Below are 25,301 nucleotides of genomic sequence, written 5' to 3'. Positions count from 1 at the left end.
ATATAGCGCATATTGTATATAGTTGCGATTTCAACAGGATGTTAGTATGAGGCCTTGGCAGAAAGAATGTTAGGGGATGTCTAGCATTAAGCCTGGGCAGCATGAAACGTACACCATAAAGAAGTACAGGAATATCAATAAATCCATTCAGTAACTCATGCAGGAATTTTACAGAGAAGATCATTTTTTTAAGATGTAATGGATGTAGATTGAAGCGTTCCAATAGTTGCCGATGATCAAATCTCTAACTGGATATATGCCATCCTGCCTGAAGCCAAAAACTTAGCAAATCTACGCTGAACAGATTCAAGGAGACCAACATGATTCTGATAGAGTGGGTGTCATAGAATGCAGCCAAACTCCAGTTTTGATCTCACAAAGCAACAGAAAATCAATCTTAATGTAGATTCCAAAGTAATAACAAAATGTGAAGCCTTTACATAACCAAATTTCGAAGGCAGCACACAAAGAAAACGTCAGAGTCAGACATGGACGTGCCTCGTAAAATCAAATATCAAAGAAAATAAATCACTTATAACAGCTTGTCAAGTTCTTTAAAAATCCCACGATAGGAGATGATAGGTGTAGAAAGTACAAAGAAACATCAGAGATAATCTAACATGTCACAGCAGCCTGCTGTTTACTTGCCCGAACTGACTGTCTGCACCAGCACAACCAGGTCACTGCAGTGATTTACCAGGACCTACATGAGTACCCTACTATAAGGATATGTCTAAGTCAGTTATTCAAACCTGCAAATTTTACGATCTACTATGGCAAGTCTATCATTGACGCTCGCTGCGTACCCTTTAACTAACCTAACATCATTTTGAGGGACAAGTACACCGAGCTGGCAGGTGAAATCAAGAAATTGTATAACCTGGACAAAGTAACCACCATCGTAAATGTCATTTCGAGCATAGGAGTTATTCCCAAAGAGCTGTACAGGAGCCTGAAGATGTTGGGACTACATAATGTAAATAGCATAAATATTAAATATAAATGTAAGAATAAAACCCAACAAACAAGCCATTTGTTATATATTAACGATTTGACATTCTGATGACATTCTACCGATCACTGAACGAAAAAGTTGATCTTAAAGGACATCCAGCAAAAAAGGAGGAACTACAGACACTCTATATGGTCTAACGAAGCGAATCATATACCTTGGATTGAAGTAGAAACAGAAAAAAACAAATCTTCTTCAAATCGAAAAAAAAAAATTCTCACAGAACAAGATCTGGAAAAAGTTATAAAGAACCGGTCTAACTGGAAAGCACCGAGAAATGACGATGCACAACATTTTTGATACATGATTTTAACAGTCATTCATCCTTATCTAGCAAACCAATTTAATGCCGCCTTAAGAAATTTAGAAAATCTGTTCCTTAAAGGCGGCGTAACTTCATAATAGCTACTTTCTAAACACTTTCTAATAAATTTAAGATCCATCCCATTAACGACCCATAACTTTATTATAATGTATAAGATCTTTATCGCAGTATTATACGAGAAGCTTACACATATCTTAAAAACAACAACATGCTCACGGAGGACTAGAAAAGCTGCAAGAGAGAATTTATTGGCTGCAAAGAACAAAAACTATCGATAATGTCATCCTCGATCAAAACGAAAGAAAAACTGGAATCTACATATGGCATACATAAACTATCAAAAAGAATTTCTACAGAAAAAGAAACTCACAGCTGGCTAATAAAAACTTTAGAAATCTACAAAGTTTATCCTGTCCTAGTAGAGTTTTTCAAATATAACATGGAAAAATGGAAGACGAAACTAAGAATCAACTTAAAACAAACAACTGTTAAAACTGAATCTATTAACATCAAAAGGGCTATATTCCAAGGAGATTCACTCTCAGCCGTATGCTATTGTCTATGTCTAAACCCACTATCACGAATCCTAAGCCGCACTGGATATGGCACCACTCTAAAGACATGACAGACTGCAAAAACAATAAATCATAATTCTTTTTCTTGGATAATTTGAAACTGTATGCTGCAAATAAAAAACATCTTGAATCAAACTTAAAACTCGTTCACCAGTTGAACACGGACATAGGTATATCATTTAAAAAAATGTCAAACTGTTGAAAAACGAAAATTAAAAAAGGAACACCCATCGAACTGGAGTCAGGAAAAGTAATTAATACAAACCATAATTATACCAAACCATATTAATACTTAGGAATCCTACAGACCCAGTAACCAAAGAATTTGAAACATGCCTTTATAACATTCTGAAATCCAAACTTAAGAAACCTCACCTCAGCCATAAATAGCTATGGCATATTTGCCTTCAATACTCCTTGGGTATACATAAATAGATATAAACTGATCTGAAAGCGATAAACAGAATGATTAGAACAGAACGTATAAAATATAAATTCAGAAAACATCACCCAAAAGCATGAGTTGAACGAATAACAAAACCGCGTAAAAAAAGAAGGCAGAGGAATAAGGGATATCGCTGCAGCATGCAGCCAGCATGGTCCTAATAAAAGGCCTAAGAAAATGTCTCCATCAATGAGTTCCACAAAACTATAGTAAAAGTGGATTTAGGCTATACTCCTATATATTAAATTTAAGCACACAAAATACATGGAAGATTTATTAACCATTACAACTTATATTACAAAAGGACAAAATAGACCAGAAACAGAAGAATTTATGATTGGTATACAAGACCAAATTATAACAATCAGAAATATATACTTAACGAAAAAATACCAACAGAGAGGTGTAGGAAATGTAACAAGAGTATGTATTCTATCTAGCTGGCAAACTTTAGCCGAAAGCAAGTACCTAGAATGGTACAACAAAGTGGCTACAATAGTCTACCTAGAAATACTAAAGAAATTTAAACTTAATGATAAAAACAACATACGTTTGTATTTGTAATACACCGTATTACAAATACAAACGCCCACCAGTAATAGAAAACAAACTGGTTGAAAAACAAACTTTGATAAAACTATTATGACGGATGTTACAGTACAGCATAATCGGCCAGATATCACAGTCATCAACAAACAAACAACAGAAGCTCTGCTTCCATCAACAAATCAATTCAAAACAAGAAAAATAAAGCTCATCCCGGTTGTTCTCTTATGTATAGGACTAAATCTAGAAACTACAAGTTTCACTAAAAGACATAGATATTCCTGAAATAATTTACCGAGTAATTAAAAACCCGATTGTAAATTCGGTGCTTTACAAAAACAATAATAATAATATTAATAATAATAATATTTAAACAAATTATTGGTACGTAATTAGCATAATTCGATTTTGGCGTTATAAAAAAAAATCAAATTGTTTTATTAAAAGAAAAACCAGTAGCGTACCGTTTTCTTTTTAAAAAATATTTAAGTCAAAGCTCGGATGAACGCCGTTAGCAGCAGTGTATGTCTATCTAATGGCAATTTATTAATTTTAGAAAAATATCTACAGGGGTATCAAACTTATCGAACAAAAAAATGTTTTATTTTCCTTACAACTTAACCATTAAAAAATACCCGAACTAAAATCATAGATTTCATCAGATTCTACATCATAATCTCTAAATATTAAATATGCTTTCTCTTCTTTATTAAATCATCAGCTTTGCGATGCTTCTGTACCCTTATTAAAGAATATTGTTAAAACCATTTAAATTTTGTTCATTGTTGATAAAGCTCTTTTCTCTTTATAAATATAAAATCTTAGATTCCACCCGCTTTTACGTCATAATCGATATTCCAAATATACTTTTTCCCTTTAATCAATATATCAAAACATCTGGTTCACGACGTTTCACCCTCAGACTTCCAACCCTCATTAAACGGACCTCGGTTGACGTAAAGCTTTTGCGACGTCAAGCCTGCTTCTTGCCGGGATCCCATTACTAGACAAATACCCGAAAATTTGCCTGAAATCGACCTAAAATTTCGGTTTTATGCGCGGTATTATGTTTTCGGCTCTTATGTTTACCATCGGGGTCCAGATAAGTGATGCATTATAAAGGGAAAATCGCTTAATGTTTTCTTTCCCTTTATATAAATAACTTACGGTTTGCTTGTTAACGATTCTAGTTACAGCACATCGGTAGACATCGTTTAAATCTAGTTCTAAAACTGCTAATTTCCCTGTTGGGTCTGTATGGGGTCGACATGCGGGATCAGGATAATCTCGTAATCCTTGTATGTAGATACTTTTAGTTTCTGGTTGTAGAGGGATTTCTACACGCATCTGGTCACGTGTACATAGGATTTCCGGAGTAACTGTAAAGAAAAAGTGATTTTTAGGTTTCAATGCAAAAACTCTTAAAAATAAAAAAAAGGCTACAGGGCATCTGGGTACAAACGGATCACATTTTCTCGGTAGAGTAAACGGTTATGCTTATAATAACAATATCGAGGGCTGGAAAAGCTATAAAATCGATGGGCGTTCGCTGCCTTCATGTTTAAAAATGAGCTCTGATCATGCACTTTTACAGCCTTATAAAAATAATAATGATCCCTGAACGTAAAATGCAATATTTACATTTTTATGCTTCGCCAGTTATTTTCATTATCTTTTATACAACGCAGATTGCGATAGGATATAATGAGAACAACATGTACCTTAGTTGCTATTCCATCGTTATTTGTTTCCTAAAAAAGTAGCTTTATCACTCTGAAAAAGTGACATTTTATTTTTCATAGAAACATAATCAACAACTTTCTTTGGATATTAAAGATAAATTGATTTTAACAAGAAATGCTAAATTAGTTTTATATTGCATTTTATTGATTGGCATATTATTATTTTTTTATTTATTAGATGAGATATACTCTGAGATCCTACCATATGTAATAAATAAGGCATAACAAAAAATAGCTAGATATACAAAACACAGATTATGTTTTTTAATGGTTGTCTAAGATTGTTTTAGCACATTATTGGAATAATGGTTGTAAAAAATGTTTATTACATTCTGTGCTAATTTTAAACCCTATTTTTTGGTGCTATTTTTTTATAGTTATATAAAGAATTATAATTAAAAGATATTTTTTTTAAACTACTAGGAATATTTACTACATTCTGATCTCTAGGGTTCTGGTTTTATTAATATATATTATAAGTTATTTCTTAAGTTGATTAAATCTTGTTTTGTTATATATTTTCATAAAAAAATCCTAAGGGATCTTTAATGTAGCGGAATCTTAAGGATCCTACTAGATTAGAAGAAAACATCTATAACAATATTCAAAACTATAAATAAATATAATTTTGGAGTAAGTCTTCTGTTCGAATCTCCGGTGGAGAAGGTTCTGAGTTACCGTAGAAAAAAAAAATTAAAAGCATGGTAAAAGCAGAAAAAAACTAAAAATGCCATGCAAAACTGAAGAGAATGAGGGGAATAACCGAGATGAGATGGCTAGAAGTAGGCAGTATAGACAATAAAGGAGTTACAGTATTTTATTTGAGAACATCAACTAAAAACCTGAAATATAGAGTTGTATACTTAATTTAATTTCGAAAAAAATCAATTTTTGCTGAAAAATTTCGATACGGGGAGGTATACCCGAAAAACGAAAAATTCCAAACTTTGAAGGTCGATATCTCGGCTTCTATGGGGCTAGCGGGAAAAGTCCAACGGTTTTCTCTTAGTTTCGTCATTCTGAATCCAACGAGATTATCTGTAAGGTCGTAGCTTTTACGATAGCCGAGATATGGCGTTTTTGATGCCCATTTTTGGCCTCAAAATCGGACGTCAAAAACGACTTTTCAGGATTTTCAAAGTGTTTTCATTCCCTTAGTTCTGCTCGGATCCTGTCATAACCCGGTGTTTTCGTAATCTAGATGATCAGAATAAGATGCTGGTATACTTAGTTTGATTTCGGAAAAAATCAATTTTTGCTGAAAAATTTCGATACGGGGAGGTATACCCGAAAAATGAAAAATTCCAAACTTTGAAGGTCGATATCTCGGCTTCTATGGGAGCTATCGGGAAAAGTCCAACGGTTTTCTTTTAGTTTCGTCATTCTGAATCCAACGAGATTATCTGCAAGGTCGTAGCTTTTACGATAGCCGAGATATGGCGCTTTTTATGTCCATTTTTGGCCTCAAAAACGGACGTCGAAAACGACTTTTCAGGATTTTCAAAGTGTTCTCATTCCCTTAGTTCTGCTCGGATCCTGTCATAACCCGGTGTTTTCGTAATCTAGATGATCAGAATAAGACGCTGGTATACTTAGTTTGATTTCGAAAAAAATCAATTTTTGCTGAAAAATTTCGATACGGGGAGGTATACCCGAAAAACGAAAAATTCCAAACTTTGAAGGTCGATATCTTGGCTTCTATGGGAGCTATCGGGAAAATTACAACGGTTTTATAATAGTTTCGTCATTCTGAATCCAACGAGACCATCTGCAAGGTCGTAGCCTTTTCGATAGCCGAGATATGGCATTTTTGATGCCCATTTTTGGCAATCGGACGTCGAAAATGAGTTTTTCAGGATTTTCAAAGTGCTCTCATTCCCTTAGTTCTGCTCGGATCCTGTCATAACCCGGTGTTTTTGTAATCTAGATGATCAAAATAAGACGCTGGTATACTTAGTTTGATTTCGAAAAAAATCAATTTTTGCTAAAAAATTTCGATACGGGGAGGTATACCCGAAAAATGAAAAATTCCAAATTTTGAAGGTCGATATCTCGGTTTCTATGGGAGCTATCGGGAAAATTCTAACGGTTTTGTCTTAGTTTCATCATTCTGAATCCAACGAGATTATCCGCAAGGTCGTAGCTTTTACGATAGCCGAGATATGGCATTTTTGATGCCCATTTTTGGCCTCAAAATCGGCCAAAATCGGCAACTATTAAGATAATAGTTGCAAGGCATATTAGTAGTAGTATAGTATCTAATTTTATTTCAATATCTAATAGGGCAATGTTATTTCGAGTAAAAAGCTCCTCCTCAAAATATGAACGTATTCTAAAAAGTAGTAGAGAAGACAGGCTTAAAACATTGGCAGAAAACAACGAATTAGTTGTATTAAAGTCACTCTACAAATTTTTAAAGAAAAGACTATAGGTATTCATGGAAGTCTCTAGCCGATACTCTTGGGAAATAAATCTCCCAACAGTTTATTTATTTTCTCGTTCTGCTCGATGTTAGTTTATAATTATATTGCGTCTAAAAATCTAGAATTATCGGGTGCCCTCTGGCAGCTCATGGTAGCTTTGAAGGGGCCACTGTTCTCGGTAACCGCTGACACTGACACCGCAAGCGTAAAGCCCAATAAACTGGGGAAGGGGATCAGTCGAGTAGTGGTCGTTGCCCTAAAGCGTTCGTAGAGCTCCCGACCTCGCGAAAAGTTGCTCATTGTCCTCTGTTTAACCTCTAATGCCCAAAATAGTTCTCTCTCTCTCTAACTCCTTATTTTGCCCTACAAGTATTGTCAATAATAGTGGTAACCTAGTGCAGGTTTATCACACTCTCTAAACTCTTTAAATATTTTACTAATTACATAAAAACGTTCCCGGTCGTCATTAGTTGGTGTGAAGTTGACGTATGGTAACTGGTTAACCTATAATTATAGACATAAATAAACTGTTGTTAGTTTTTTAAGGAATGAAATTAGTGAGTGTAATAAAATCAATGAAAGTAGCAAGTGTAAAAAAAGTAGAGTTAGTACAAGTGGTAAGAGACAGTTTATAGAGACTGCATAGAGACAGCGGAAAAAGTGGTAATTTAAGTCTACCCAATTACTGTTATTCCAAGTTCCTGTGACTACTAATAGTACATATTTAGAAAATAAATGTGTTTCATTTATTAGATTACAATTGGTTCTTCAAGGGAAGAATTATTCAGTGCACCGACATCATAGACACAATTATCCAATTGTGTCCCCCTTGTGTTTGGGGAAGACGCCACGGAGCAAATCTCCCCCGATCAGATATACCTAGTAACATTGTCCGTAACCAAACTGACTATATGTCAGATAACGTATGTAAGAGGCTCAAAAACTGCTTTAATTTAATTAAAATATATCCTGAGGTGGACATTGAATCAGATCATATAACTCTAGTAGGAGTTATAAGAGTGAAACAAGTGAATAACTAAGCGAATACATTAACGCAAAGGTAAAACAATTAAAAGAGGTGAATGACATGCAGACGGAAATAAACAAATATACCAAGAATAAAGATAAGAAATTCAACAAAGAAAGAATTTTTAAAAACAGTAAAGAAATTCAAAAAAAAAAATCATGGATTTTAAAATGAAATTTTAAAACTAATGGAACAAAGAAGACTACATAAAAGTAATAAAGAAGTGTATGAAAAGATCAACACATAAATTAATAAAAATATTAGAAAAGGCAAAGAAAAAGAAGCAGCAGAGAGGTGCGCAGAAATAAAAATACTGCAGGCTAGACATGACAGCTTTAACCTACACAAAAAAATAAAAGAGACAACTGGAACATTTAAAAAGCGACAAGTTACGAAGATTATAGACACAAATAGAAATATTATCATTGGCAAACATGATCTGAAAAACAGGTGGAAGTCATACTTAGAGAGGCTTTCTAAGGATCAAAGACCGGAGGTCACGTACTTACTGTCAGAAGAAGCTAGCAATTAATTAAATACAATTTTAAAAACCAGTTAGACCACACAACATAGACGTTGAATTTCTTAAGCTATTAGATAATGAAGAAATAGCCTGGATTACCAACATCTTCAACAGAATCGATAACTCTAGAAATATACCCGAAAAATGACTTTCCTAAAATCATCTATAGGAGAATTTACAACAAATGCGAAGAACAGATATCCGAAAACAAATTTGGTGTTGTTAATACAGTTGAAATCAAAGACGTACTCTTTACTGACTACGTCTGTCTAATCGATTATGAAAAAGCATTTAATCGCGTTGAAAACATGTGATAAAATGATTAATATCGTGGAAGAGGCCGGCTTGAACGATTAAGATATCAGATTCATTTTAAATTTCTACTGGAATCAGACAGTATGCTTAAGACTTGATGGACATCGAACCTAACAGATGAAAATATAAGGTGGGGTCATACAGAGATGTGTTATCTCGTCTTTGATATTAAACTTATATTCCGAAAAAAAAATCAATGAAGCCCTTAAAAAAGTTGAAGAATGTATCCTTTTGAACAGAATCAGATTGAATAGTATTCGATATGCCGACGATACCATGGTCATAGCTTGGAGGCACTACAAAGGTTAATGAACAATATCAGGCAGTACAGTCAACAATATAATCTTAATGATAATGGAAAGAAAAAGAAACAAATGATCATCCGCAAAACAAATATAATTGGAGATGTATAGACCTATATATTAATAGAACACAAATTAAACGTGTTTAACAATATTGCTACCTTATTATATACTATATACTTAGAACAATTATAAATGAGCAATGGGACAGTGCACAAGAAATAAGTTGTCGTATAGGAAAAGTAAAGAGGGTATTTCACAAAATGAGTGTCATCTTAAAAAGTCACAACAGATATCTTAAAACGAAAGTAAGGTACTTAAAATGTCTGTTACTGTTTTATTGTATGGTGTCCTAAACACTCCGGCACTAAAAATTTGGAAGTATTTGAGATGTGGCTGTATAGCTACAAATATAAAAGTGCTAAGGAGAATGAAAAAAGATATACAATTAATGAACACCATAAAAAAAAAAGAAATTTGAATATCTGGGGTATATGATGAGGAATAAATATCGATACTTTCTACTAGTGCAAACCATAATACACGGTAAGGTATTAAGTAAGAGAAGGTCCGGAAGAAGAAGAACATCAGTGTGCAGAACCTACGCACTTTTTTTGGAAAAAGCCCAGTAGAGCTGTTTCAAGATATTACAAAAAAGTTTTATGAACAACATGATTGGCAACATTCGAAACAGATAGGTACCTGAAGAAAGAGAATATTAAAAAATTCATATCTTAGAAAGAATGTATAGATAAAGTCCAGTTCAGAGATCTATTAGAATCTTTGATGTGTCGCAGATGCCGCACTAACTAGTCCGTGCGCCTATGTCATATTTATTGTTGCATGATATATATGTTTAAATGGCAAAATTTTATATTGTCTATCTATGAAATCATTCTAAATATACGTAAAACCCCATGTTTTATACTATTTTTTATTTTTCTTTCGAAAATGTCAATTTTTAGAAAGAAAATAATATCACAAGAAAATAATATCAAAAAATTGACCGCGGACTAAAATCCAAGCATCTTACAAAATATTTTAAACACTTCCAGCACTCACAGACTTGTCACCTCTTTTTAGCCAGTCTATTAAACAAAGATAGAACACCTGCGTTCTGACAATTCCTACTTTAGGCTGTGCAAGTGATTGTATATCTCTCTCTATCCCACTGAATTTAAGAATTACGGGGCCGTACCCAAATAAATTTTTGGACCGTTTTTGTATTATTTTCGTCGTGTTTTTAAAGAGATCTTTACGGATGGGTCTATCGCCTTTAAAATACTTGTTGGATGGGTCTATCACCTTTAATAGTTGGGAGGGAGGGCCATGTGAGGTTATTATTTGATGTGTTTTGCCGGTTATGCTTTTTACACGTTTATGAAAGTAAAGAATTTAGAATTTGGCCTGTATTCCTGTAAATTTTTTGCAGTTTTTACTGTGAGGAACAGTGTTTTTTTATTTGTGTTTGTGGATTTGTTTTGGTATTATACCTAAAGACCTTAAAATGTTTCGACCCTAGAAAAATTGGCAGGAAAATTTGGCAAATGAAGAGGAAAGTGTTTGTGCGGGCTTATGGAGACCGTGGGTGTACAAGAAAGACAATAATATTTGTGATAAAAACAATAAGAGTGATCTGAGCAGTGATTTAGACTTACATAGTTCTGATAGTTCATTTTCTAGTATTGAGGAAGCAAAAAGAAGCAAGGGAAGTAGAAGCTACAGAGGAAATCAAGCAGTTTTAAAAGAACAAATTTATCTAAATATCTATAACAATCTAAGGAATGATACTCAGTTCACAAATGATTGTAGTGCTTTGCAAAAAATAGCGTTTTTAACAGGGGTTCCCAATAGTACAATATGCATGTAAAAAAAAGGATTAAAGACAGAATAAAAAGGAAAGATGCAGGACAATCAAAGGGACTTGACATGGATATTGCCAAATTGCTAAGGAAAGATGTGTATTCTAAATACAAAAACAATGAGGTTCTGACCATAGAGACACCTTATCGGCAAGGGACAAACATTTCTCAGTCTCAACCTTGCGGAGATACCTGATAAAACTTAGATTTAAGCTTAAGATGGTTAACAAAAGAGCTGCTGTAATGGAATTGTCAGGTGGTGTATAGAATATTTGAAGAAAATTAAAAAAATTTGGGAGGAAGAAAGATCCATGTATTATTTAGCCGAAACATGATATGATACATTTATGATTGATGTATGATTTCCATTCTCTGGGAAAAAAGTCCCTTTTTTGCCATAGTAAGAAAACCATATTTTTATTAATAAAACAAGTTTAAAATTTTGTTTTTTACAGCTTACTGCCCCTGTTTGTCCTTCAGCGACACAATAAAGTATATATAATATAATGCTTTAGAATCCATATGCTGATGTGCGAGATGAAGTTGGAATCCATGGCGGCAACAGAGAAACTGTTTCCTTCTTTAATGGAAGAAACTGCTAAAGAACAATGGCAAAAAAACAGAATTTACAAAATTTGTATTAACTTTTTGGGCCAGATTCAAAAGAGTGGTTAAATTTATAAAAGTATTTAGTATCCTCACTGTAGTTTTAGGATCCAGTATACTTAAAATGTAGTGTTTTGTATAAGATTTTTAGTTTTTAGTATAAGCATTTATTTTTGTTAATTTTTATCTAATCTCTCCTAATATGCATAATAACTAAATACGCGGCAAACAAATTAATAAATACGTTCAGGATGTAAATTGTGTTTTTTTTATAAGTAAAACTTGTGTCTTTTAAAGGCATAAAGTATAGACAGCCAGATGATTTTTAATGTAAAAGTTTATTTAAAAAAATATACTTCCAATTTTCTGACTACATAATTACTTTTTATCAAAAGAAGTTGGTACTAAATATAGAGATGGGGGGTTTTCATGAGTATATTATTATAATAATATATCATAACATGTATTAATTAAAAAAAACTATAATAAAGGACATTGAATATGGTAGCCACAATCCCCATTAATAATCACCACCATGTAAAAATAAATCTCAATTCCCAAAAAAAGGAAATATATAAAATTTGAAGACAAACCAAAACATTTTACACTTTTGTGTCAAAAAGTAACTATTTAATGCCTTAATCCACAAAATAAATGGGCCTAAGTAATTTGTCACCTACTCTCTCATTAAACTCAAAAATGCTTTATTGTCAATATAAACATAGAAGTTGTAGACAAAGCCAATAGACTGTAACATTAAAGGAATAAAAACTAGAAACTAATTTAAAATAAAATAAAATTATATAAAACTTTGAAAAATACTTAAATGCTAATCATTAAAAATTCATCATAGTTTAGGTGCTACATAGTTTAGTACGCTTTACTAGCAAGAAATATTTTCTTCCGTGTACGTAGGCTTTTTTCAGTCTTAAGTTGTCTTATTTCTAGTGGAAGTTTATTAAACAGCTTTCTACCTCCATATATGATAGAGCTACGGACAAGTTCAAAATGAGGAATGGGTAGCCTCAACAAATAGTTTTGTCGCGTATTATAGTGGCTTCCTAAGTGGAGTTCCTGTTTATATTTTATAAAAACTAAGCAAACTGTTTCCAAAATAAAAATACAACACAGGGTTAAAATATTATGACTTACAAAAAGCGGGCGACATGAATCACGAGGCTTGGCCCCACAGAGATGTCTAATGGTCCCTTTCTGGAGTACAAACACTGAACTAAAAAGTGAATTTGAACATGAACCCAAAAGCAAATTCCATATCGAAGGTGCGACTCGATAATCGCGAAGTATGCAGATCTGGCGATGGAGAAATTAAGACTGGTGGTAATAACCCTTAGGGCGTAGCAGCCTGATGAGACTTTTCTACATACATTCACAATATGGTCTTCAAATTTAAGGAACTTGTCTATGGAAAGACCCAAAAACTTACTGAACGGTGGCATGTTGATGGCTTCATTATTTAAACATATATCATTTGTATTACATTTAAGGATATTTGTTTTGGAAACATTAAATGTCAAAAAATTTGCATCACAACAGTCTTTTATTTTTAACAAATCTGCACGTATATTGGCCTCCATTTGAGAAACATCAGAGTCGTGCCAGAGAATGGTGGTATCATCGGCACACCAGTTACCTGCAGTTGTGGCAGATCGTTCACATAAATGAGAAAAATTAAAAGGCCAAGTACTGATCCTTGCGGAACACCCACATTTATATTAAGTTCCTTAGACATACCACCATTAAATTTGACAGCCTGGACACGATTTGATAAGTAGGAACGAAACCACTCAAGGGCAGGGCAGTTCCCCTGAAACCATAGAGCTCCAGTTTCATCAGCAGCACTCTGTGACTCATGCAGTCAAATGCCTTGGACAAGTCACAGAATACCGCTGCTGCAACTTCACCAACATTCAGTCGGTTGTACAGGTGCTCTAGAAAGCTAAAGATAGCATCATTTGTGCTCACAGACTCACGAAAGCCAAACTGCTGAAGACTCAATAGGCCAAATCTATTTGAAAATCAAACCATCCTCACCTTAACGAGCCGTTCCACTATCTTGGCTAAAGTAGGCAATAACGCTATAGGTCTAAAGTTAGAAGGACAGTCGCGATCTCCACCCTTGTAAAGAGGAACAATCATTGCTCTTTTTAAGCACTCTGGGAAAATTCCAGACATAAATGAAAAGTTAATTGACTCGGCCAAGACTTGCAAAGCAACAAGAGGTAAAACAGAAAATATTTTAAGAGAAAGCCCATCCCAACCTGATGAACTATTATTCTTAATATTAACCATTAACTGTTTAAGCTCTTCTACACTTGTGGGGGCAAAAAAGAAAGATTCGGCTACTACCACATTGCTGAGATAGCTCCTGGGATCTATTTTTTGTGAGAGATTGGCTGCAAGGTTACTAGCAATATCACAGTAGAAGGAATTGAGGACATTGGAATCTAAGGTACTTGGAATAACCAAGACATTATTTTTACCCCTAAGCTCATTTAAAATCTTCCTCTCAATCTTAAAGACTCTTTTGCTCTGTTGGAGGAATTATTTATCCTCCTTTGAAAGTAGGTCCACTTAGCCATTCTGATTGAGTTTCTGTAAATCTTGCGGTATCTGTTATAATAATTTAAAAATGTTCCATTGTTCATAGCGTATTTCCTAATGTAAAAAAGGAAGCGCATATTTTTCCCAGATACTCGTAAACCCTTAGTATATCAAGGTTTTCTATTTCGTTTTTTAATATTGACAACAGGAAAAGCAGTGTTAAAATTGTTTGATACTATTTGATGAAAGCTATGCAGTGGGTTAACAGTAGTCAATACATTATTCCAACTTGACATATTGCAAAGCAAAGAGACTTGACTAGTTGTAAGGGACTGATGGCGCTAAAAACTAAACTTATGAAATTAAAATTTTTGGTTAAACTCATTTAACGTACTTAAATCTAATATTTAAATTAAATATTATCTTGCTATCAACTATCCTGAATTTCTAACTTAATAAAACTAAAGCCAAAAATCCCGAATAATAAAGTTTTAAATACAAATAAATTTTAAAGCCGGACCTGTGCAACTTTTCACGCTTGAGTGCCTGTGATTAAGTTTAACAAAATAGTACGTGGGCACATGCAGTCACATTTTACGAATCAAATGTATAAATTCTTAAAAAAATGCTTAAAACATTTATTTATTTAATGAAATGATTAAATATCGCTTAGAATAATACTTTATGACTCTTTCCACATAAAATTTTGCGGTTTAAAGATGCATGTCATGTGACAATACAAGCAACACCGGCACACGGACTATTTGCGGTACATCAAAGATTCTAATAGATCTCTGAACTGAACTATATGAAATCTCTTAATATCTAAGAATATGCTCTTATACAAAATTTAATGGTTAATTCTTTTAATCTACTTGTAAGATATTTAGTATTTAAGGCCTATAATTATTATGATATAGTAACGAAAGTATACAAATATTACATTTACTCCTGGTATACACCGTACCTGTACTTTTGGTTTTTATTGTGGTAAGACTTCATAACCGGTCATGTAATGACAAAATTCCGATATCTTCGCATCAACGTATTACTGAAAATTAGTAAAAGGGCTATACCTCCCTAGATGAAAAGGCGACTGTTAAGCATATATAAACTCTGCAGAACTCAGGAGAAAGGTAATGATTTCTCGAGTACGAAAACAGTCTAATGAAGTGAATTAGCGGCAATAGTAGACAGAGGATCTAAACAGTAGACCAAATCTTTGAATCTGTTACACCCATAAATGCAGTTCCAGGTTAAATCCAGAAATAAAAAACAAATTTTATGGCTGACAAACGTTACACGGTAAATGTTCCAAACACCTAGAGAAAGAAAACTTTAATCAAGTAGTTCAGTGCAATCCAGTTAGATCTATGAACAAAGAGCTTCCAGGCAACTCTTTAGGGCTGAGTTGGAAGAACGCACAACTATGAAAAGCATTGTTTGAAACTAGACGTACAGGACAAATGTTAGAAAGTTTTCAGTTGCAGTACGGTCGGTAAATTTATTAAATATAGTTTTTGCAGATTAATGAATCCTTGCCGATATCGCTTATTTATGGCGGCACAATCTAGTAGCAATAAGCATATTAATATAGATGATTAAATGATTTTTACTATATACAAATGTCAGCCTGCAGCAATATTAGAATACCTAGCGGCTCTCTATTAGAACAAATTAATAACAACCCTTAGAAATTTAGATTATAATAGTCTGGATCTGCTATTTATTCAGATCAAAAGTATGAAATAACAATTGACATCCAGAGCTTTTGACTGATAATATCGGAAAAACAGAGAAATAGAAATAACGAGGTACAAAAACCTGACAGTGGAACCTGAACACATCTGACATCTTAGCTGAAGGAGTTATATCTAAAACATTCAAGAAAAATCTTTAAAAAATCGGGTACAACAAGATCGCTATAAATCCCTATAAAATTCTATAAGTCCCTATAAATCTCAAGAGGAAAGCTTTCGACACTAACAAAAAAGAATCAAATCAATATTACAAAGTCATTATTACAATGGGTGGAGCATGTGACTCGATGGGATTAATCAAAATAGATCCAAATTGATACACTGGCGACCAACACAGGCAAGCCAAAGAAAAAAAAAACAAAAAAAAGATGAAAAAGAAGATTTTCAACAGAAGATCGCGAGATGTGCATAGCAGGTTGCTCTTCAGACCTGCCATATTGTGCAGGATTTATTTTAGACAGCAAGCTCACGTTTAAAACTCACGTAGAGCAGGCAGTAAATAAGGCAACGACCCTAATATGGCAATTATAGCAAACAATAGGTACAAGATGGGGTCTAAAACCCCACGTTCTCCAGTGGCTTTATACCGCAGTCATATGACCAAGGATCTCGTACGGATCCGTGGTATGGTGGCCAGCCGTATTGAAGGTCACCAACGCCCAAAAGCTGACCAGACTGCAAAGACTGGTCTGCTTGGGAATTACTGGAGCTATGAGAACAACACCTGCGGCACCACTAAATATTCTTCTTGGGCTACCGGACCTCCCAGTCTGGATTGAGAGAGAGGTCATGGCGGCGTATAAGAGAATGAAGGATAGCGGAGGGTGGCACAATGTTCACTTAAGGCAAGGCCATATGACGATTGCTCTCAGGGTGTGTAAGAACATACCAATTCTGACATCCAGATGCACTACAGAAAGTGGCAAACTAGGGTTAAAGAAGGGGTTTTAAGTCGAAATCCCGACACGGAAAGAATGGTCGGCGAACCAAATTAAAGAGCCAAGTGGTTTCCAGGCCTGGTACACAGATGGATCACGAATGAAAAGCACCAATTAAGTCGGAGCCGGAGTGTACAGGATGGAAAGGAACACAGGGGAATCCTTTCCGCTAGGGAAACACACCACAGTTTTCCAAGCGGAGGTGTTTGCTATGCTCGAAGTAGCAAATAAACGAGAGGCATTGGAAGGTAACGGGGGGATTTGCATCTACTCCGACAGTTAAGTTGCCCTCAAGGCGATTCAGAGACCCAGGGCCAGCTCAGTGCTAGTCCAAGAATGCAGAGACGCATTGGAAAGGCTTGCAGCACACAGGGAAGTGAGACTGAGGTGGGTCCCAGGACACCAAGATGTTGAGGGCAATGAGCAGGCCGACGAACTAGCAAGACAAGGTTCCATTAACCCCTTGGTAGGCCCCGAATCTTGTCTCGGTCTTAGCAAAAAACAAATCTTCCAGGCACTTAATAATTGAGCCTGGGAAAAACCAAGGAAGAGTTGGAGAAGGACAGAGGGATGTAGACAGGCCAAGGAAATGATATCAGACTATGAGGTCTCTAAAGCAAGGCCACTGCTAACAAAGACCCGACAAAGTCTCAATGGCTTGGTGGGAATCCTGACCGGGCACAACAGTCTAAACAGGCATCTACACCTTTTTGGTATTAAGAGAAAGCCCACTCTGTCCGAATTGCGGTACATATATGTGATAGGTGGAGTCGCCTGAGAAGGAAAATTTTCAGAGCATTGGCACTCCAACGGGAAGATCTTAAATAAGACAACGTGCAAGCCTTTATTAAAAGGACCGACTCAGTGAAGACCGCGCATTGGGAGTGGAGGCGTAGGGATGGGTGATTCTAGGGTTGGCGAAAAGGGGCTATCTGGGCCCACTTGCCGAGCTCTAGCTCCCCCACTCTTACTACTACTACTACTAGTAGCTTTTAATTGCCTTGGAAGTACATAAAATTTTAAATTTAAACGAAATTCTGGACAATTAATTTCAATTCAAGTCTGTAAATATAAATCGTTTTGTCACTAAGCTTGTCTAGTTTTAAAAAGGTTTTTATGTCATTATGATTAGATGATTATGTCTAAGGAATCTCTTAGTTTATCAAAGAGATATATCAACCATTTGGTACAGCAGTGCTCTCAGTGAGGCCAAACTAAACTCACATCTAGTGATCTGAGAGCCGCAAATGTCTTATTTATTTTAACTATGAAAAAACCATTCAGGTGAAAAGGAAATAGCCAATTGTAAAAGTTTAACATTGACTACGCGACTCTATTTCCAGAGGAAAATTTTTTATCATCACCTCTTTTGAAGGCCTTGGAAAGTCAGCGTAAATAATTAATTACAAAAAAATCAATAATTTATTTAAATTTAATTTTTAGTTAATTTATGACTTTTCGAATTTTTAATTAATTTGGTTTGTTATGCCTTCAGTTTGACATATCCGATATTTCTCTTGACTGCTTATAAATGGGCCAATTGGGATTAGGTAAAAGACCTTCGAAGTTTTCAGTAAAAATACAAACTAAGAATTTAAAGAAAAAATTACTTATTATATACCACATGAGTATGTACACTGTATATACTTATGTAAAGTATAAGACATGCCTGGGGTATAACGAAATAGATATTTAAATTCATTAAATCGGTTTTATTACCAATATACAGGATGATATTTCGTATACTCAATTCCGATGTACAGGATATCTCACAAATAAAGGACCTTTTTATGAATTGGCTGAATCCGACCATAGAATTTTGCTACTTTATAAACGTCAAAAAGTGTAGATGCCAGAAAAGTATTTCTATACGAAATTTTAAAAAAATCAGCTAAGCCGTCTAGGAATTACAGGGTGAACAAGTCTTTACCAAAATAGGAAAATCATCCTGTATATTGTTAATAAAACCGAATTGATCAATTAAAATATCCTCTTCGTTATACCCCAGACATACCTTATGCTCCACATAAGTATGTTTAGTGGGTCGCGTATCGCCCTGTATATCTTAATTATTTGATTTATTTTCTTACTATCTCATAGTTGCGTTAGCAAACTACGGTAACTTCTTTAACCGTCCATTTTCTAACCATACTATTGAAGACTATAATCCAAAATAAATTCAAGATAACTTACTAAGATAGAGTTCATATAAAGTGCTCAAAAGAGCATAATATTAATTACATGTAACTCACACTACTAATTTGACAGGGCTCTCTTCTTCACATTCGGGCGACTTGGTTACATGAGCCATGACGACTTAATTGTTACCTATTTTTTTCCTGTAAATTAATTTATGGTAGCCTTGCAAAGCGGTAATTCAAAGAGGATATGCGGACCATTGTTTTGAAACTTTATATCCACTTTGTTGTTATGGGCTTTTAATAGGTTGTTGACTCTTTTAATATGGCGTTTTAAGATGGGCGTTTAAGAGCTTGCACCCATTAAGAGTAAGAAAAAAAAAAGATAAAACCAGATTGACTTGTGATAATGAGAACGAGATAAACGTGTACATTTTTGAACAATAAGTTAATTTCTTAAAAAAAAATTATAGCCCTTACTCGTAATATATTAAGGATAATTATAGAATAATAGCCTTTTATTAAGTAATTTTTATTATTAAAAGTAAAATTCCTAAAAATCACCAATTTTTTTAGAAGAAATCTATAGTAAAAAGAGGTCACAGTAAATCTGGAGAGAAAAGAAATGAATATGGGATTGTATTTTAATCTTTCAAAGGCTAAATAGATAGATGCCAACTAGTAAATATCAAGGTAGCTAGTAAATATCATAGGCAAAATATTTTCTCAAATCGGTCCACTTCTCTTGAACTATAGAATTTCTTTCTCTGGCCTTAGAAGGAATTATGTGTTCCATCTTGTTCATCGCAAACACTTCTTGAATATTTTTCTTAATATGGATATTTTATACTGTAGTACCATTACCAGTAAATATTTTGAAATTTAATAGTTTTGTAAAGAAAAATGAATTACCCTGCAATATCAACACAGCTTAGAGCAGCAGCATCTGGGCAAGCAGAAGAGGGAGCAAATACTTCATATTATTTTTTTTATTAATTTGAATTTTTAAGACTTGATTTTTAATTGGTTGTTAATGCGTGATAATTTAATAAAAAGGTTTATTTAATTTTACGTGTAAGTTTCTAATTAATCTTTGGTGTCATTTTATTTTAATTAATAAGACCCTAATGAGTAAAAAATGCACGATTGAAGTATATATTATAAATGTATATGTAATTATTTTAAAAATATTTAATGCGAAATTTAGAAGAAGAAAATAAACGTCTTACTAAATTTTAGTTTTTCCAGATATTTTCATCTATAAACCAATAAATACAGGGATCATTAAAACTAAAACTCAATTAAATTATTCAATATTTCTATTTTTGTTAAAAACACTAAAAAGGTATCGCAAATTTTTATTTCGTTTATTCTTATATTCTATATTAATATTGTTAACTTAAATAAAAGTTCATTTTTAAAATAATTACGTTGGTATATTTTTATTTACCTTTATTTCATTAAGTTTTTAATTTTCTAATAAAAAATCGTTATTTATATTCCTTCGAACGTTCTTTTGTAAATATTATAGGGGGTTTTTAAAATGTAATTTTTATTTAAATGGTTGCTATTTTATTGTTCCTGATTTTCTATTATTTGGTTTTTTTATACTTATCAATTCAGTTTTTATTTTTTTTAATTATTCTTCAATATCTTTCTCAGAAAAAAAATCTTAAAATGAAAAAAATATATAAATTAATGAGAAGTTAATCAAAATATTCATAATCAAAATTAAAATATCATTAAATTAATATCTTTCTAATCACTTTTATAAGTTTTTTATAATTTTTAATTAAATCTATCTAAAAATTAAGTTCAAGTGTAGTATTTAACGTTTACAATAAATTTGACATTTTAAAATAACATTTGTATTAAAAAGGAATGGACTTTCAGATATTTTTTATTATGATTATTTTTGCTTATTTTGAAAACTGAAATATTTATAATTAAGAAAAAATTATCACAGAATTTAATTTTTGCTAATCTATTTTTTGATTTCATTAGTGTTTTATGTTTTGTTAAACATTCAAATTATTTTTTTTATTTAGAATGCCTTACACGTTTTATTTTTTCTCCTATTCAATTTGTTTTCTTATAAATGTTCTTTTATACTTTCTCTATATTAAATACTCTATATTTTAATAAAAAATTTCTTTGGGAAATACCAAGAAGTACCGAATTCAACAAACTAATTAAAATATTGAAATTAAATTAAATCAAAATTCACATTTCTAATATTCTCTTTCAACATTCGACTATTTTTTTTTCTTCGTTTTTTATTTTCAATACATATATTTTTTTTTAATTTTGATTGGATATTCAATTTGAAAAAGTGATTTCTTAATATTATTATTTTTTTGGTACAGTTTGAAAAAAAAAATTAATTCATTAAAACAAAATAAACAACATTTTAAACGGTTTCTTTTTTTGAAGAGAATTTATTCAGAATGTATCTCAATAATTTTAATTATTATTATTTTATTTACTATTATATCATTATTTCTTTAGAACCTTTCTTTTCTTTTATAATATTTTTTAGTTCCGATTCTATTAGCGTTTATTTAAATTTTTACTATGCTAGTACTGGCAAAAACGTTGCTTTTACAAATTAAATTTTATTGTGGTAAATAATATAGACGGACAATAATAAATACGAAAATAAAGTCGATCTTTATTTCTTTTAATTCAAAATAATTAAATTTAATAAAAAAACTAAATTAGAAGAAAAGTTTTTAAGGAACATTACTTACACTAAAAGAATAACTTGTTTTATCGTAATTAAGCATCTATGAATAAATTAATAATAAAAATTAATTTTTGACAAAAAAATTGAATCTGTTCTTCATAAAAAAGTGTTGAATTTGATTTTCATTTAATTCAATATATTTTAAAGCTGTTCAACTAAAACCTTTTAATTAAAAAAAATTACTTTTTGTTTTGTAACATATGCACGGCACCTAAAATTTTGACATAACACATTATTATGCTATATTTTTTTAAACGTTTTCACAGCCCAGAGTCTTCATACATACAATCAAGCGTCTTAAAATCGGGAGATACTGCTGGTCTCTGACTCCCTTGACCCAACCAGCGATAAAGAAAATGGATATCTAGATCAAAGTCTAAATATGCTTATATTGTTATATATAATATTGTTTACTAAGCAAGATTACAATAATTACTAAACTAAAACTACAAATAGAAAAAGGAGTTAGAATAAAATATTTATTTTTAACCGATGCGATAGGTCGGCAAAAATTTTCATAATTTTGTATATTAATATTACAGAAATACTAAACTTAAAATTAGTAAAACTTAGCAAAAAGTCCACAATAGTATATAAAACTCGTTACATCAAAAACTGCCCTAATCAGCGTCGAAAACATTTAATTGACTTTGCCTATTTAAGTGTTTAACTATTTTGACACTGATAAAATATTCATCTACAAGAGCACATGTCTAAGACATGTGCTTATATTATTTACCTGTTGGGCCAAATATTAATATGTTTTTATATTTATATTTCTTAAATAAGCCTACTAACTTCCATTATGTAAATACAGTGAGGTTTCGATAAACCGAATTGCGATAATCCGGATTCCTCGGTTATCCGAATCAAGAATTTTTCCAATTATGTACTTTGTAATCCGGATTTTATATGATTTGGTTATCCGGATCGTGAACGATGCTTTTTCAGCGGCTGTGATTGGATGATTTTGCTCGTATGATTGTAGCAAAGAACGCTTTATTCCAGCTTATTACTTGTTATTAGTCGCTTGACCATTACGTGTGTAGGACAGTGTAGGGATGGCTCCAAAACGGAAACACGTGGCTTTAACTATTCAGCAGAAATATGGTATAGTTCAAAAGTTAAAGAAAGGATATATGGCTAAAAATTTAGCTATGGAATATAACGTTGGAACATCGACAATATCAGACATCAAGAAGCATTCTGATAAGATAGAAGAGTAAGTTTTTATTGTTTTTTTTTCTGAGAAATAAAGTTGTGTGACAGATAAAAATGTGGACGCATGACATTTTATTTTAAAAGTTTTGACTTGCATGGACGAGTTTTCATGATAAAAGATAAATTGCATGCATCTTTATATGTGGGGGGTTTTTCAAGTTGTTTTTATTGTTTCTAGGTTTATTGGACATTGTGTTACTCGACCAGGTACCAAGAAAAGCTTACGCAAAGCGGAATATCCCGAAATGGAAGTGTATTTACGGAATTGGTTTTTAATTCAAAGGCAGAGGCATGCTGTTATAACCTCAGATATACTATCCGAAAAGGCTAAATAGCTTTATCAAAAATATTATGGTGATAACAAATTTCTTGCAAGTAGAGGGTGGCTAACAAATTTTAAAAAGCGACATGGCTTGCGTTGTCTAAAAGTGAGTGGCGAAAAACTAAGCAATAACCCAGAAGCCGTTGAGCCATTTTTAGTAGAGCTCCAAGATAAGATTAAAGAACTTAATTTATCGCCCCGGCAAATTTACAATGCTGATGAATCAGCACTATTTTGGAAAATGTTGCCTGACCGAACGTTGGCACATATTAGAGAAAAATCTGCCCCAGGCCGAAAAATTTGTAAAGAAAGAATAACATTTTTGGTATGTACCAATGGAGATGGTAGCCACAAACTAAACTTGTTAGTTATTGGAAAGGCTAAGAACCCTAGATCATTTAAGAATGTTCAGATTCCACTTGAATACATATTGACTACTTGACTACTTGAATACGTCAATACAACAACTACTCTTGGATGACATCTGCTTTATTTAAACAATGGTTTCACGAATCGTTTGTAAAGCAAGTGAAAACTTTTCTAAGAAGTCGAAACCTGGAAGAAAGGGCTTTGTTGATTGTTGATAATGCGCCTTCTTATGCAACAAAAGAAGAATTAGTTAGTGAAGATGGAAATATAGTGACAATGTTTTTGCCTCCCAACTGCACAGCATTAATCCAACCAATGGATCAAAATGTTATCCGTTTAACAAAGATGCATTACCGCAATAGTATTTTGGCTACCATTATTTCTTCAGACGAACAAGACATTACCAAAAGCTTAAAGTCAGTGACTCTTAAAGATGCTATGTTTATTTTAAATGATGCGTGGAGTAAAATTCCTTTAAAGACCATAGAAAAATGCTGGCGCAATATTTTATCAAAAACCACCCAAGCTGTTTCATCTGATACAGAGTATGATTCCGACGATTTGATGTCACTAAGCGTATTGAAGGAAAAAATTGGGCAACAAAACTTAACCGATAACATTCAAGATAATATATCTGGCATGCTTAATCAACTAGGAAGAAAAGAAACTTCATTTACACATTTGGATGTAAATCAGTGGATTGATGCAGATGAGGAGCTAGTTCCAGACTTAGCAAGTGGTGAGAATTCAGAAGAAGAGGTGGAAATTGTTCCTGAACTTAAAAATACTGTGAAGCATCAGGATGCAGTTAAGAGTTTCAATATGTGTCTGCAATGGGCGGAAGAAAATGACGTGGAACTGCCAGAACTTCTTCAGTCACCTTAAGGAGGCTGAGAGAAACAGCAATGATAAAAAATTTAAAAACCTGTAGGCAGACCCAAATTACACATTTTTTTACTAACCCAAACTAATGTTATTGTCATAAAAAAATTGACCTACTGTATGTGTTATGGCTGCATTTAAGTACATTATGTACATACATACATATGTATTTATATGTATATTACCCAATAATTTTCTATTCGTTATAAAGAATGTGTTTGTTTTGTTTTAAATAAAGAAAATTTGATAAAACACCATTTTCATGTTTTTAATTTAATTATTAAAATAGGTTAGGGCAATATCCTCAATTTTAACATAATGTTTCGGTAATCCGGATTTTTTGCTAATCCGGATCAGCGTTGTTTTTATTGATCCGGCTTATCGAGACCTCACTGTACCACTGATTGTAAGGATGTTCCTCTTTCTAAATAATGAGCGACATGAGTCACGAAGTATCTAGTAGCTCTGTCTATGTACCTAACAGCTCGCTTTTACAGTACAAAAAGAGACTGAATAAGAAAGCTACCGGAATATAAAAGCAGATGCCATAAAGTAGTCGGGACCTAATAAAAGTTAATTATTGTCGATCTGCTTTCAGCTTCAACAAGTTCCTCAGTCGCGACCCTAACAGCAAAATAGCCAGTCGATATTTTGCTGGCG

General features: G+C 32.9%; 1 protein-coding gene across 1 annotated transcript in view; it reads right to left on the bottom strand.

The window, feature by feature from the left end:
* LOC126735579 (uncharacterized) overlaps window positions 1-25,301 on the bottom strand; it is a 260,073-nt gene that overhangs the window by 68,987 nt on the left and 165,785 nt on the right. Inside the window, exon 2 of the mRNA XM_050439609.1 lies at window positions 4,071-4,282. Within this exon, the coding sequence (XP_050295566.1) occupies window positions 4,071-4,282 (212 nt within the window). The remainder of the gene's footprint in view (window positions 1-4,070; window positions 4,283-25,301) is intronic.

Source organism: Anthonomus grandis, chromosome 4 (assembly GCF_022605725.1).
Source record: "Anthonomus grandis grandis chromosome 4, icAntGran1.3, whole genome shotgun sequence".
In the NCBI taxonomy this organism is placed as follows: Eukaryota; Metazoa; Arthropoda; class Insecta; order Coleoptera; family Curculionidae; genus Anthonomus; species Anthonomus grandis.
This window is presented reverse-complemented; position numbering and strand designations above follow the sequence as displayed.